Raw genomic sequence first — 17,092 nt, 5'->3', positions numbered from 1 at the left:
TTTCTAAGTACATAGTTGTATATGTACTTACCATTAATTCTTCAAATTCTCCTCACTGTACATTCCAGTGCTAGGTATTTTGTTAATTTCACCCTCCTTTCCTCTCCCCCCCACCAAAATTATATTTCTTGCATTGTCTAAATCAAATTAGATATAGCTTTGAGCACCCGTTCTCTAAAATAGTAAGTCCTGTGTCAGGCATTACCCCACTGTGTCACACACACGAGCCCTGAGGTGTTTGTGATCCTGGGCGTTAGTCCAGCTGCAGTGGCCGAGGAGAGCAGGCCTGGAGAGCATGCCCATGCTGTCAGGTGTGGAGTTCTGTGTGTCTTAGTCCTTCCTCTCTTGTACCCTCGCAACTGTTACAGACTTGGGGTGCTGCGACCTCTCTTCCCCTGTGCCCTTTATATTATGAACCACTGGAAACCACAAAAGAGCAGTTATTTTCCTGGAGGTCAGAAATGCTTGGTTTTTAGAAATGTAGCGGCTTTTATCCTTATCAGAAATGGCTGAGGAATAGTTCACATATTTCTCAAAAGATAGCCAACTAAGGTTTGCCAAATAAGGTTACATTTCCTATGTTGCTATTAAGTTCTCAGTAATTCATTTAATAACCCATTCCCACAAAGTTCAGTATCTTCTTTGAAATCTCTTAAAGTATGAATCGCTTCAATTTATACTGGGGGCTCTCCAGGCTGGCCGATAACAATCCTCTTCGGATTCTTCTTCATTGTACTGAGGACTTCCTTTCCTGCTTACGGCAAATCTGTAGCACAGATCTCTGACTGCTTCTTTCTTGGTTTACTCTCTTGTTTTGGTGTAGAGTATATCTTCCAGTATTTTCCTGAGGAAGGCTACATTGCAGGAAATATTTTTGAGATCTTTTATTTCACCTTCATTTTATTGGGCATAAAATTCTAGGTTGGAGATAATTTTGCCTTAGAAGTTTAAAAGCATTGTCTCAGTGTCCATTTTGAAAAAATAATCTTTATTCACATTCACATATTCTTTCACAATGAGACTGTTTTCTTGTTTAATTCTTTGGGTTTCGTTATAGTAATGCTCTATTTGAATACTCCTTATTTCTGGATTTTCCCACTACATCCTGTTGGTGAGTGAGCAACCATTTCCTATACCATCATTCCATCTTTTTAACCTTATTTATTCCTCTTGGACAAGCCCAAAACTTGATTTTGACATTGCTGTATCCCTTCTTTCTTTGTCCATATTTTCCCCCCAATGTCATCTAGTTGTTAAATGCAGTATAGGTAATAGTAATTTTAAAAATTACTATTTATGGTTTAGTAATATATTTTAATATTGGTAAGGCAAATCCTTCCTCCTTGTTTGTTTTTTTAATTGGGAAACAGTGTGTTTCTCCAGGGCCCATCAGCTCCAAGTCATTCTTTCAATCTAGTTGTGGAGGGCGCAGCTCAGCTCCAAGTCCAGTCGCTGTTTTCAGTCTTTAGTTGCAGGGGGCGCAGCCCACCATCCCATGCGGGAATTGAATTGGCCACTTTGTTGTTGAGAGCCCGCTCTAATCAACTGAGCCATCCGGCCACCCCTCTGGCAGCTCAGTGGCAGCTCATTGTCTTCAATCTTTTGTTGTGGAGGGCGCAGCTCTGTGGCCCATGTGGGAATCGAACTGGCAACCCTGTTCTTCAGAGCTCGCGTTCTAACCAACTGAGCCATCCAGCCACCCCTGCAGGAGCTTTGTAATTTGATACAGTCTCACTTGTTTATTTTTGTCTTTTGGTGTCTATGGATGTCACTTCGAGTTGAGATTATAAAAAAAAATTATAGCTCTGTCAGGAGTTCTGTCTTACTGTCTCTCGGGTCACTCCCCCTGGGGAAGCCAGCTGCCATGTTGTAGAGCAGCCCATTGAATGAGGTTAGAACCAGGTTATCCTTTAGTCGAGCTTTGAGATGTCTGTAGCCCTGGCTGACATCTTGCTTGTAGCCTTGTGAGAGACCCTGAACCAGAGGCACCCAACTAAGCCACACTCGAATTCCTGACCCACAGTAACTGTGAGATAATAAATATGAGGTGTGATCAACAAATACAGTGAATGTTTAAGTTTAAAAAATGTATTACAGTAATAGACACATTGCCATTAATCCCCCTCAAGTACTCTCCCTCCCTTGGAACACACTTATTCCATCATTCTTACCACTTTCTGAAGCAGTTCTGGAAGTCCTTTTTCGTGTCGTTAGTTGTGCTGTCATGGCTGCCTTGATGTCCTGAATCATTTTGATTTTGGGGACGAGCCAGAAGTCGCACGGTGCCAGTTCCAGTGTATAAGGTGAATGAGGACACACTGTACTGTTTTTATTTGACAGAAATTGCTGTACGAGAAGTGATGTGTGACATGGAACCTTTCCATTGTGATAAAAAAACTACAATGAATGCTGTTGCCGAGTGCCATCAAACGGAAAGGCAGGGACAGTATGGGAAGTGGCACATCGAATCTTAGTAACAGTGTGTGACAAGTTTCCATGTGTTCGGTGCAATCAGTCAGGTGTGAGCTACGGTTGAGAGATGGTGTGTTTTGTAGGATGCCATAAATCATCTTCCATCATGACAATGCTCCGTGTCACACATCGCTTCTGGTGTATGGCAGTTTCTGTCAAAAACATTACAGTGTGTCCTCATCCACCTTATTCACTGGCTCTGGCATCGTGTGACTTCTGGCTCTTCCCCAAAGTCAAAATGATTCAGGACATCGAGGCAGCCACGACAGCACAACTAGAGACACTCATGAAAGAGGACTTTCATATTTTGAGGGGGATTAATGGCAATGTGTCTTTTACTGTAATACATTTTTTAAATTTAAATATTCACTGTATTGTTTGATGATACCTCATATGCATGATGATTCTTTTTTACAGCTTTATTGAGATACAGTTCACACCCTGTACAATTCATCCATCTAAAGTGTGGCTTAATATATAGGTATTCACAGAGTTGTACATTTAGCACTACAGTCAATTTTAGAACATTTCATCATCTCATAAAGAAACTGCACCCCTTAGCTATCACTTCCCAATTTCCTTATCCTTCCCCACTCCTAGGCAATCACTAATATACTTTCGTTATCTATAGATTGGCCTATTCTAAACCTTTCGTATAAATGGAATAACGTAATATATGTGTAAATTTTTCACTTGGCATGTTTTCAGGGTAAATCCATGTTGTAACAATTATCAGTACTCCATTTTTTTAATGGCTAAACAATATTCCACTGAATGGTTATATCTTATTTTGTTTATCCATTCATCATTTGATGAACGTTTGGGTTGCTTTGTGCTATTATGAATAATTTTAATTGCTGTGAACATTTATGTATAAGTTTTTGTGTGGACATCTGTTTCATTTCTTTTGAGTATATACCTAGGAGTGGAATTGCTGGATCATATTGTAGCTTTATGTTTAACCAGTTGAGCAACTGCCAAACTGCTTTCCAAAGAGGCTGTACCATTTTACATTCCCACCAGCAGTGTGTGAGGTTTCTGATTTGTCCACATCTTCACCAATACTTGTTATTATCTGTGTTTCTGATTCTAGCTATCTTAAGTGGGTGGGAAGTAGTGTGATTTTTATTTGCATTTCCCTAATAATAGTTAATGATGTTGAAAATATTTTTATGTGCTTATTGGCCATTTGTATATCTTTAAGAAATGTCTATTTCTGCTTTTGAAATTTTATTATTGACTTGCATTTCAAGGTACAGGTCTCTTATCAGATATATGATTTGGAAATTTTCTTTCTGTGTGTTTACTTTCCCAATGGTGTCCTTTGCAACACAAAAGTTTTTAATTTTGATGAAGTTATTTTATGTTTTTTTCTTTCGTTGCTTTATGCTCTTGTATAAATCCTTTGCAAATTCTTATGTCATAAAGATTTACCCCTATGTTTTCTTGTAAGAGTTTTATAGTTTTAGCTCCTACATTTAGGTTTTTGATCCATTTTGAATTAATTTTTGTGTTGTTTGAGGGAACAGTCCAACTTCATTCTTTTGCATGTGGACATCCTTGTCCTGTTATCTTAGCACCTTTATTGAAAAGAGTATTCCTTCCCCATTGAGTGATCTTGGCACCCTTGTTGAAAATCAGTTGTTCATCGACACATGGGTTTATTTCAGGACCCTCAATTTTGTTTTGTTGATCTGTAAGACTAGCCTTAAGCCAGTGCTACACTATCTTGTTACTGTTGTTTTGTACCTAAGTTTCGAAATTGAAAAATATGACTCTTCCAACATTGTTTTCTTTTTCAAGATTGTTTTGGCAATTCTAGATCCCTGGCAACTCCATATGAGTTTTAGAATCAGCTTGTCAGTTTCTACCAAGAAGCCAGTTGGGAGTCTGAGAAACTGTGTGGAATCTGTAGGTTATTTGAAGAGTATTGCTATCTTAACAATATTGTCTTATTTTCTGTGAACACAGATTTTTGTCTTATGATCTATGAACACAGATGCTTTTTCTATTGTTTAGATTTTTAATTTCTTTCAACAATGTTTTACAGATTTCAGAGTATGAGTTTTACATTTATTCCTAAATGTTTTATTCTTTTTGATGCTTTTGTGAATGGAATTTTCTTAAACTTGATTTTTGGATTGTTCATTGCAAGTGTATAGAAATACGGTTGATTTTTGTGTATTGATCTTGTATCCTGAAACCCCTGGGAACTCATTTATTAGTTCTAATAGTTTTTTTCCATGGATTTCTTGGGATTTTCTTTATAGAAGATCATGTCATTTGCAAATAGAGATACTTTTACTTGTTTCTTTCCAATCTAGATGTCTTTTATTTCTCTTTCTTGTGAACTGTCCTAGGACCTCAAGTAAAATGCTGAAAAGGATGTCCTTTCCTTATCTTAGGGAGAGAGTATCCAGTCTTGCACCATTAAGTTGGATATTAGCTGTGGAGTTTTTGGAGAGGCTCTCAATCAGGTTGAGAAAGTTCCATTCTATTCTTAGTTTCTTGAGTGTTTTTGTCATGAAGGATACTGGGTTTTGTCGATTGCTTTTTCTGCATCTTTTGAGGTGATCATTAAAAAATAACAACTATCTGATTTATAAATTGATTTTTGGATGTTAAATCAACCTTGCATTCCTGGTATAAATCCTATGTGCTCATGTTGTGTAATTCTTTTTATATGTTGCTGGATTTGGGTTGCTTATATTTTGTTGAGAATTTTGATGTCTGTGTTCATAAGAGATACTCGTCCATACTTTTCTTGTGATACCTCTATCAGGTTTTGATATCTGCATAATTCTGACCTTACAGAAAGGGTTGGAAAGTATTTCTTCCTCCTGTTTTTCAGAAGAATGTATGAAGGATTGGTATTCATTTTTTCTTGGAATGCTTGGTAGAAATTCAACAGTGAAGCCATGTGGGCCTGGGTTTTTCTTGTGTGTAGTTTTGAAACGACTAATTCTAGCCCTGTATTTGTTAGAGGTTTATTCAGATTTTCTGTTCCTTCTGGGTTAGTTTTGGGAGTTTATGTCTTTCCTGGAATTTGTCCACTTCATTTAGGTTATATATTTGGAATACTATTATTCAAAGCGTTGCCTTATAATCCTGTTTATTTCTGTAGGCCCAGTAGTGATAACCCCTCTCTCATTCTTTGTCCAAGTCTCATTTTTTTCATAAGTGGTTTAATTAAAAAGTTGTTGACCTTTTCAAAAAGCCAATGTTTGGTTTTATTGATTTTCTCTATTTTTCTGTCCTTTGTTTAATTAACTTCATTCTTATATTTATTATTTCCTTCTGTTTACTTTAGGTTTGGTTTGTTCTTCTTTTTCCAATGTCTTAAGGTGGAAGGTTAGGTTATGTATTTTTGATACTTAAAAAAAAATTTTAATGTAGGCATTTATAGCTATAAATTTCCCTGTAAGTATTGCTTTAGCTGTGTCCCATGTGTTTTGGTATGTTGTGTCTTTGTTTTCATCTAACCCTAAGTGTTTTCTAATTTCCCTTGTGATTTTTGTTTGTTTGATTCATTGATTGTTTAGGAGAGTGTGTTCTTTAATTTACACATATTTGTGAGTTTCCCCAATATCTCTCTGTTACTGATTTCTAATTTTATTCTGTTGTGGTCAGAGGATTTACTTTGTATTATTTCTATCATTTTATATTTATTGAGTTGTGTTTTATGCTTAGCATATGATCTATACTAATGCTCCATGTGCACTTTGGGCATTGTAATTAATTTTGTTTCCCATTTACCAAGGAAAGTGTAAGAGTTAAGATTATAGTATGCCTTTATATCCGAAGCAGAAATTCTTCCAGGGAGAGGTTGAGACTTTGACATAGGCAAACCCATGACAAACAAGAAAGAGAAGCACTAAGGTCGTCTAAGTATGTGTGTTTGTGGACCATATCTCAGGTTCCAACCACAAATAGGAAGGGGTCATAAGATCAGCGACCCAACTATGACTGACCCTGGAATTTGGACTAAGTAAACAGAGTGACCTTCTTTCACAAATTGACAAGACAAGGAGTGCCTCCATGTTGTTTGGCCAGTTGCTTTTTTACAAATTAGTCTCTGGTCCAATGGACCTCCCACCATGATCTCTCAGGAGTGGGTTGGCTTGGTTTTGAGACTTAATCTGGCTTATGCCTGCATCCATTTCTTATCGAACACTCTCTTGTGCATGTAACAGAGACAAGGAAATCCAGGACAAAACCGAACACATAAAAGAAGGCTTTAGGCATATAGACAAATAATCATTAAAGCAAAATAAGCAAATGGAGAATAGTCAGGTTGATGGCAGAAATATTTTCAAATGGTATTACCTTCAAAACAAAAAGCTTAAAGACCTGGGTCTAATTTTATACCCAATAATATAGTTCCAAACAGAAGAGGTCATTATTAAACCGGTAACTAGAGCCTAATGAAACTCGTCAGACCTCCGTTGGATGTTGGGATTGACTCCCTTTGCAGCATATGTGAAGGACAAATGGAGTTCAGCACAAGGGGCCCAATGAGTGCATCTGTTGGCCTGAGACTCCAGGAATGTTGCTTAGGAAGAGTTTTCACACTTACCATGGTGGGACCTCCAGAACAGTGAGTAGATGATGAGACCTCTATTCTGCCTCATAGAAAGAGAAAGCTGATGTTCTGCTTACTTACCACAGTGAGAGACTGCTGGTCTTTTAGAGAGAATTTGAGAAGTGTGTAGTTGAGGGCTGCAGACTTGCAGAGGGGTAAGTAGCCCACCATCATCTGTAGAAGCATGGTTGCTGTTCAGGAGAGATTGTTGTTGATTGATTAGCACTCAGTGGAATGCTTATTACATTTAGTCATTCCCTGATTGGCTGATTTACAGAAATAAGGGGATGACACTGGTTGGTTGGCTTGCAAAAGTATGTTTGCTGAGGTGAGTTGATGTAGATTGATTAAACAGGTTTAAAATTGGTTCTTACGGCTACTTGTTACTGTGACTACAGATCAATCCATCTTTTCCAAATTTGTGGGGATTTTTTTTTTATTCCCAGGAGTTGATGAATGTTTATGTTTCAATCCAGTTTTATTGCTTAATTTATTATATGTTAATCTTCAGTTCATAAATAATTTATTTTTTTAATGGTTAGCAAGTTATTCTATCCATTTTTTAATGACCCTTTTTTCCCACTAATTTGAAATACCACCAGTAATTGCTGTACATTTAATGCTAATCTGTATTTCACACTAGTTCTGGATATTTTATTGTTTTGTTAATTTCTTTTTTTTTTTCAGATTTATTAAGGCATACCTGGCATACAATACATCGTACACATTTAAGATAGATAATTTGATGAGTTTTGACATATTTATATACCTGTGAAAATGAACATATACATTGGCCCCTTAAAATTTACTCATGTCTCTTTGAAACGTCTTCCCATCTCTGTTCTTCTGCCCCCCACAGGCAGCAAAAAACGATCTACTTTCTGTCTTTAGAGATTAGTTTGCATTTTCTAGAATTTGATATAAATGGAATTATAGAATAAACTCACTTTTTGTTTTTCAGTCTTGCTGCTTTCAGTCAACGTGATTATTTTGAAACCAATCATGTAGTTGTTGTATTATCAAAACTTCATTCTTTTTTTATTGCTGACTAGTGTTTCATTGTATGAATATACCACAGGGTTTTTTTGTTTTTGTTTTTGTTTTTGTTTTATGTTTCACCTGTTATTTCCAAGCAATTCCCATTTGTTGGCTATTACACATAAAGCTGTTGTAAATATTAGTGTACTAATTATTGGACACATAGTTTCAATTCTCTTGGTTAATAAATACCTGGGAGTGGGAATAGCCAGCACATCATATGGTAGGTGTATGTTTAACTTTACAAGGAACCGTTTTCCAAAGTGGCTGTACCATTTTACATTCCCACCAGCAATGTATGAGAATTCAGTTTACTCCACCTTCTTGCCAAAACTTGGTATAGTCAGTCTTTAATTTCAGAAATTCTGATCAGTATATACTGGTATCCTGTTGTGGTGTTTAATTGGTATTTTCCTAATGACTAATAATGTTGAATATCTTTTTTTTTTTTTAAAGATTTTATTGGGGAAGGGGAACAGGACTTTATTGGGGAATAGTGTGTGTACTTCCAGGACTTTTTTCCAAGTTAAGTTGTTGTCCTTTCAGTCTTAGTTGTGGAGGGCGCAGCTCAGCTCCAAGTCCAGTTGCCATTGCTAGTTGTAGGGGCCACAGCCCACCATCCCTTGCGGGACTCTAGGAATTGAACCGGCAACCTTCTGGTTGAGAGCCCGCACTCCAGCCAACTGAGGCATCGGAGAGGCAGCTCAGCTCAAGGTGCTGTGTTCAATCTTAGTTGCAGGGGGCGCTGCCCACCATCCCTTGCGGGACTCGAGGAATTGAACAGGCAACCTTGTGGTTGAGAGCCCACTGGCCCATGTGGGAATCGAACCGGCAGCCCTTGGAGTTAGGAGCATGGAGCTCAAACCGCCTGAGCCACCGGGCCAGCCCAGCCCGCCTATCTTTTGATTGAAGCATTTAATCCATTTACATTGAAAGTAATTATTGATAGGTTTGTAGTTATTGCCATGTTATTCATATTTTTAGGGTTTTTTTTTCCCTTAAAGAAGTCCCTCTAAGATTCCTTGTAATACCTGTTTGGTGGTGATGAACTCCTTTAGCTTTTTTTATCTGTGAAGCTCTATCTGTCCTTTGATTCTAAATGATAGCTTTGCTGGGTAGAGTCGTCTTGGTTGTTGATAGCTTTGCTGGGTAGAGTAGTCTTGGTTGTATGTCCTCGCTTTTCATCACTTTGAATATTTCTTGCCAGTCCTTTTTGGCCTGCAAAGTTTCTGTTGAGAAATCAGCTGATAGTCTATGGGAGTTCCCTTGTAGGTAACTTTGAGTCCTCCCTCTTCCCAGCATGTAGATGTAGGCAGCCGCCATATCTGCGCCTCCATCAAGCTGGCTAACTGTTCATTCACTACACCTTGGTGATTCGAGATCTGACCCCATACAACTTTCAGGCACACTCAAGGCAATTCCAGTAGCTTTTTCATAGAAACCACCAGCAGCTTCCTTTGATTTTATAATTATTTCAAAGTAAGAAATATTTAAAAAGATAATTTTCAAATAAAGTAAAACTAAATATATTTCTCTCCTTTATCAGCCTGATCTGGTAATATGTGTTGTAAATCTCTAAGAAGGGTTTATAATATGTAGAGTGAACTCAACTTTCTTGATTATGGAACCTTCTTCACCCCCTCATGACCTCTCTAGGGTCCTGTGTCAAGGGACCAGTGTTCCTGAGAAATATACCCTGGTGACACTGGCTCACAGAAAAAAGTCCAAACTCTGATCTTTGACTTACAAGGGAATTCGTATCTGGCCCCTGCCTGTCTGCAGCCTCCGCTTACCATCTTCTGTTCTTCTTTCACCTATTTTCCTCCCCCCTCCCAGTTCCTGAATTGTTCCCTGCACACTTCTCGTTGCCTCTGCTAGAGTTACTCATGTCCCCCTGCCTCAGCTTTTCTGCCTGGCAGATTGTTCCTTCAGGTATCAGCTGCCTCTAAATTTTCCTTGACTCCTTGAGCACGTTCAGACATGCTTTTTGTGAGTTTTTTGTGTTGCCCTGTTCACGGCACCATTAGGTTACCACAAGGGTATATTTATATATAGTGAGTCTTTTCATCTCTGCACCTTTGGCATCTTCACCAGGGCTGCCATCGGATAGGTACTGTAGTTTCTTTTTTCAGCTAGAAAGGGCAAATATAGTTTAAAGAATGTTTTATTGTCCTTCTGTGGACTATATTCTAATAATGATGATGCAAAATAGTAATTATTTTGGTAACTAAAGTCCGTTATTTTAAGGAATACAGTGAATTTTATTAATTTGTATTTGCTACTTTCAATTTGATTTTTATCCTTTCATTATTTCTTTATTATTATTATTATTATTTTTTTTTTTTTGGTAATGTTAAAAAGAAAAGAGATGAGAGTGCCATCTCTTAAAAGAGACATCTGGAGCCTTTGGCGCTTTATAGCTGTGATTATACCCCTGTAGTACTTACTTGTATCACTGATGCCTTTCATATTGCTCATTGTATACAAATGTGATCCACAAGTCTTTTGTCTCTTTCCAAAGGCATGCCGTGTATCAGCAGAACAAAGAAAACTTCCAGGATGAGTGCACTAAGGTTCTGATTGGCAATATTGTCATAACCCGATACAACAATCGTACTTATCGTATTGATGATGTGGATTGGAATAAGACTCCAAAAGATAGCTTCACGATGTCTGATGGGAAGGAGATCACATTCTTGGAATACTACAGGTAGAGAAAAGAGACTGGGTTTGCACCTACGGCTGTGGGGGTAGGTTGTAGTCTACAATTCTCCAGCAGGATATTGAGTTCCATAGTGGTGTACAATGGGGCACTTTTTGCATAATTGGATTGTTGATGTACCTAAGATTGAATGAGCTCTTTTATGGGCTTGAACCTGAATATGCCACCCTTACAGTTTTGTTTCTTTCAGTACTTTTGGCAGTTACTTTATAAATTAATCTCAAGGCTTTTGAATTGTATTTCCTTTGCTGATTTGGTTAGAAGTCTGGTTGGAGAGATTAAATGCAAGTCATTCATTATTTAACTATCATTTTTCCTTTCTAGATGCCTAAGCCATTTAGCCTGATGCAGTTTAAACAGATCCTTTCCTGGACTTTTAGCCTATTTCTCCTCTATTTAGTTACAAAGTAATTTGAGCATACGTTTTCCAGTTATAAATATGCTATGATGCGTTTCCGATGGACCTTTGACAAAGGGACAACACAGACTTGTGCCTCAGTCTGGTTAAGAGACTCAGACTGTGTTGCTGTGAGAGGAGTGGTGCTGCTGCTGACATGTTTTCCTGCCTCTGCCCTGCTGTAGCAAAAACTATGGGATAACAGTTAAGGAGGAAGACCAGCCACTGCTGATCCACAGACCCAGTGAGAGACAGAATAACCAGGGGACGGTGAGTGGCGATGTCCGTCAGCCGCTCTGGGCCTTCTTCACAGCCCTGGGAGCCGAGGAGCAGTGACCGCAGTGGGGTTGGGGAAAGCTGTGCAGTTTTGTCTGGGCCATCTAGTCAGAGGTGCCGCCTCTCACTGTAGGATTTGCTTTTGAAGTCCCCGTAATGAGGAGTTAAATATGCCCACGAGCCAGTTAGGTTAAGGAATCAGGAGAATGTGCTGCTAAAGAAGATTAAAACACTGGATCCATTAGGGAAGTTTTAGACATTTCAGGAGGTGCTAGGAGTGGGGGTAAAGTGCCTTGACACCTGACTATTCTGTCTTAAGTGTAAAGCCTGGAGATTGACAGGCTAAGATGAGATGGAGGCACCAGCTTGATAGGTTGTATTGTCTTAGCTTGTCTGGAGGCCCAAGAGGGACAGAATTTTGTTTTTCTAGTTTCTGGCCTTTTGACAGTTTCAGTATTTTTTTCCTTTACCTAACACAACAGTCTAAGTATTGTGACTGAAGGGGAAAGGGTACAATACCTGTAGTGTTTCACTGCCCCCCTCTCTGGGGTTTTATATCCTAGTTTGCCAGTGATGGCCCTACAGGGCCAGCCCTAGGCATGGCATGTCTTGTACAGGTCTCGGCAACACGATCCTCTTTTATTGCCTTACTTTCTCTCTACCTCCGTTCTCACTTCAAAGCTGCTAAAAAGTGAAATCCTGCTGCTGCCTGAGCTTTCCTTCATGACTGGGATTCCTGAGAAGATGAAGAAAGACTTCAGAGCCATGAAGGTGAGAAATGCCTGCTCTGAGCGGGAGACCTTTTCGTAGCAGATTGAGCTAGAACCATGTCGGGCGTGCATCTTTACCCAGGCAGGTCGGTTCTTCCAAGCTCCAGTTTTCCTTTTTGTAAAACCTGGTCCATGTCCCTTCCCACACACTGAAAGAGCCGATCAGAACTTCCTTTTGAAGGTTATTAGAACAGCAGAGTGACTGGATTATAAAGTACAAGGAAACAATTCTGTCTTCACCCTCACCAATCAAATGGATGACTATAAACTGGCCATTTGATCATAAATGAGATTCTCTGAGAACACTGAAGTTTTTAAACATTTTTATAAGTCTTCAGTTTATTTGAAGGGGTGGAGAAGGTAATGTAACAAAAAGTCAACAAGTCAGAGCATGATGAGGTAAAGGATAGTTTATCATGTGTGACTTGGGATGTCCTGGAAGTGCTAGGCTCAGTTCCTGTCGGATAAAGCTGAGAAGCATCAGATGAGTCCAGACCCTGAGCACTTCACCTCCGCACCCTGCGGCTCCTGGGGCTTTCCACTCTCGGAGATACTCTGTTCTCCGCTTCCCGAATCTGTGTCTGTCTAATCCTTGGACCATGCTTGCCTCAGATGCCACATAATATTTTTAGTAACATCATAAAGAGCCTGAAGTGACACTCAAAATTCCTGTAAGAGATTTCTTTCCTGTTTACCTTCTGATACTTCTGCTTTTAAAATGTGGGTCAAGGGTCCTTCCTTACAACTCCCAGTTGTCTAATGACTTTGTGATTACAGAGCTATCTGTATAGCTCCATAGACTTACTGAGCCTAAAGATTACTTTTTAGGGGACAACAGCTGTATAATTCTTTTGTGCCAGAGGAATAAAGAACTCACTTGAGTGATTCAGAATCTTCACACACACTTGTTAGATACTCATTCAGATTTAGAAAGCAACTGTTATGGGCTAACCACTGGACCAAAAAAACATGTCTTATTGGTTAATTACTATATTAACCAATGTCTAAAACATGTCTTATTGGGTAATTACTACATACTACATTAAATGGCTAGTGTAGTATGACATAAAGTATAAGATTGGATGTGGTTTTCCATTCTGTTATGTTTGGCTGTGTGCCTGGCACAGGATGTTTTCCCCCCCAAAATATTAATTAGGTATAATCAAGCCCCCTTTGCTTCCATTTCATAGAATTTCTTAGGGATAATTAAAAAAATTCAGAACACGGCTTTGAGGAAGTGATAAGATTTAGGTGTTATGAGAAAGAAACAAAATTTAAAATTCTTTCGTGATGAAAATTTTAACCTTGCACCTCATTCACTTTCCCGAGAGATGCTTATTAAAGCCTTTGGAGATATTTGAAAATTTCTACAGATTTGAAATCAATTTGATTTCAATTGATTGAAATCAATTTCTATAGATTTCAATGGTGAAGGGGTTTCTTATGGAAACATTTTAGACACATTGGGGTTTATTTAATCTCATATTGGAGAAATTAATACTTATAACTTATCTCCATTTTAATTTTGTTTAGGATTTGACCCATCAGATAAACCTGAGCCCCAAACAGCACCATAGTGCTTTGGAATTCTTGCTACAGAAAATTGCAAAGAATGAGATAGCCAGCAATGAACTAACACGATGGGGACTCTCTCTGCAAAACAATGTACATAAGGTAACCCAGAAGATGTGATGGGTAGGAAAACATTAATCGTTGATTTTAGAGCTTTGTGAGACTGTGCAGTACCTTGTTATCTTGTCTTTATTTTGAAGTTTTGCTTTATTATAATACTTTTTTTGTTCCTAGTCATAACAATTGAATTTCATTGACTTAATTTGCCTACTATCTCTTACAGATTATTCCTCTCTATTTCCCAAGGATATAAGCTAATTTCCAGTGAAATAGATAGCAAAAGGAATATTGACTTAAAATTTACCTCATTTTCAGTTTCCCAACCCAAATTATTCTTAAAATTTTATATGTATCTTTTTCTTTTTTCCCCCAAGTTTTTTTTTCCCATTCCCAATAATTAGCTTGTGTTTTTTTGAATATACTACTGTCTTTCTTCCTGTATAATCTTAGACTCGTACGATCTAATTTTCTTGTGGCCCTTCTGCCTGCAGTTTGCTGAGTCCTGTTATATTTATGTGGCCTGATCCATAGCGCAGAGGCCGCATGAGGTCGGTGGCAGTGCCCTGGGCCTTGGGGTCAGCTTATTTGGCTTTGAATTTTCATTCTAACACTTGCCATCTTGGTTACTTAAAGCAACTTGCTTAGTATCTCTTAGTTTCTTTATCAGTAAAATGAAGATAATGATTGAGTTAAGAGATTGGTAAAATCTTTAGTATAATACCTGACACATAACAAGTGCTCAGTAAATACTAGCCATTAGCACTTTTCACCTTTCTTTTGAGGTTATCCCCGAATAATTGTCTTTTCTTTAGTTCTCTTGCACTCTGAGTTGACTGCTTGTTTAAGTTTTTTTCCTTTTTTCTTTTTTTACAAAAATAATGGATAGTCAATAAGGAAAATGTGGAAACTTTAGAAAATGTAAAGAATGGAATATCAATAAAAACATCAGTAATTTCATCATCCAAAGATAATATCTCTGATTTATTTTAGACACATATAAGGACATTTTCAATGTATTTTCTTTCCAGGAACTATTTTTTATTTTTAATTAAAGTTTATTGGGATGACAATTGTTAGTAAAGTTACATAGACTTCAGGTGTACAATTCCCTATTATATCATCTATAAACCACATTGTGTGTTCACCACCCACAGTCAGTTCTCCTTCCATCACTATATATTTGATCCCCTTTACCCTCATCTACCACCCTCTGCCCCCTTGAATTTTTCTGGGAGAGTAAATCTTTCTCTTATAAAACTGATTATGCTATACATGGTTTTGTGCCTTCTTTTTTTATTGAATATTAATACTTTGAATATGTTTTCATGTCATTAAATATTTTTTCTAGATGGCTGAAACATAAGCCAAAAAAGAAAAGTTTATAATTTTGCTGTATTACATAATCACTGTTAACATTTTGTTACATATCCTTCAGTGTTACTTTTGTGTGTACGTGTGCACCCTCACAGTGTATATTCATATGGTTTCCTTTTTTCCCCCTCAATATATTTAGAATATTTTTCCATGTCATGTAATATTTTTCTAAATATTTTCATGGCTGCCAGATACTTCATTTTAGTAACAATTTCTTTTACATTAAAATTGAATTTATCATTTTTCTATGATAAACATTGACTCAGTTAACATTCTTGTAACTAAATCTTTGCACATGTTATTGTTTACTTTCACAGTCAAGTTTATGGAGGTAAAATTATTAGGTAAGGGGGCATTTTATTTTTAGTACTTTTATTTTACAGAGGGTGCCAAAAATGTATACACATTTTAAGAAAGGAAAACTGCATTAAAATTGTAATACTCAATATATACCAATAACAAAAGATGAATACAAGTCACGTTTGACTTCTGCAGTTACAAAATGTGCTCAAAGTGGTTACCATCAGCATTCAGACACTTCTGATTACAACTACTGCTTGAGTAACGTTGACCAAAGTGTCCACTTGAATACATTTTTTTTGGCACACCGGTATATTATCATTTGCCCTCTAAAAAAGATCAACGATTTTTTACTTTCATAAGCATTAGATGAGTCTGGTTCCTTACACTATTGCTAATATGGGTATTGTTATTTAGTGTGTTAGACTTTCATATTAAGAAAACCATTACAATTTTTTTCATTATAGATAAAATAAGTAACTGTTGTTGTTTTTTTTAAGCAATAGTGGTGGTCATAGTAAAAATCCTCCATAATTAAACTTCCCCAGAGATAATCACTACTGAGTGTGGACTCATTGTTTGATGCCATACATTGGTATTTACTTTTTGCAAAAACAGGATTATATTACATGTAGTTAGAAAGTGACTTTAATGATTGCAGAATAGCCCATCCTAATGACATACCATCAACCTAGTCACTTTCCTATTTGGGGATATTTAGCTCTAGTTGATTTGTTATTCTTAACTTTAATTCGTTCTTTGATTATGCCTTTTTCTTCCAGCTTTTCCTTTGTATAAAATAAAATTAGTAGTTTATGTTCAGCCTTACTGAGAAATTTTACCTTTAATTTTCTACTTTCAATTTTTCCCTTAAAGTATGTTTAAAGATTATTTTCCTGTTCGTCTTGAATTTATAGTTGTTTTACATGCGTTCTCTGCTCTAAAGAGACAGTGTTTTCTAATGCCTTTCTTGGAAGACCACGTTGGAAGCTTCAGTAATTAAAGAGCAGGGTATATAAAAATGTTACCTGTATCTGTCCAGGGTTTCATTGACATGGACTCGCTAGCAGTTTCATTTTTCTGCCATTATCAGAAATTATAACAGGGATAAGTTTATATATTGGAGCTGACCAGACCCTAAAGAGAACAGTATCAGTGTTTTTCTAAATAGTGTTTGTAGATGGGTCATGTCAGAGATACTTTCTTTTCTTTTTAGATTGAGGGACGTATTCTGCCAATGGAAAGAATTAACTTAAGAAATACTTCATTTGTCACATCTCAGGAACTAAACTGGGTTAAGGAAGTAACCAGAGACCCTTCCATCTTGACTGTAAGTGATTTTGAGGTGGTAAAAAGAGGACCAGTATTCCTAAATGTGTGGAAATTAGGAAGCAGGAATGATTTAGTGTCCTCTTTTTGAGAGAAAGTTACAACTGAATTCCCATCCTGAATTATCTACTAAACAGGGTTTTTCAAATGTAGCAAGGTGATGAGTTGCTAGAGGTAAGCTTTTTGCTTAACCCTGGACT

The 17,092-nt window shown here is 37.4% G+C and overlaps 1 protein-coding gene across 2 annotated transcripts in view; it reads left to right on the top strand.

The window, feature by feature from the left end:
• PIWIL2 (piwi like RNA-mediated gene silencing 2) overlaps positions 1-17,092 on the top strand; it is a 65,728-nt gene that overhangs the window by 22,336 nt on the left and 26,300 nt on the right. For both annotated transcript variants that reach the window (XM_081077317.1, XM_081077318.1), the window contains 5 exons: positions 10,614-10,802; positions 11,397-11,481; positions 12,169-12,258; positions 13,791-13,931; positions 16,780-16,893. In XM_081077317.1, the coding sequence (XP_080933443.1) occupies positions 10,614-10,802; positions 11,397-11,481; positions 12,169-12,258; positions 13,791-13,931; positions 16,780-16,893 (619 nt within the window). The remainder of the gene's footprint in view (positions 1-10,613; positions 10,803-11,396; positions 11,482-12,168; positions 12,259-13,790; positions 13,932-16,779; positions 16,894-17,092) is intronic.

Source organism: Rhinolophus hipposideros (assembly GCF_964194185.1).
Source record: "Rhinolophus hipposideros genome assembly, chromosome: 16".
In the NCBI taxonomy this organism is placed as follows: Eukaryota; Metazoa; Chordata; class Mammalia; order Chiroptera; family Rhinolophidae; genus Rhinolophus; species Rhinolophus hipposideros.
This window is presented reverse-complemented; position numbering and strand designations above follow the sequence as displayed.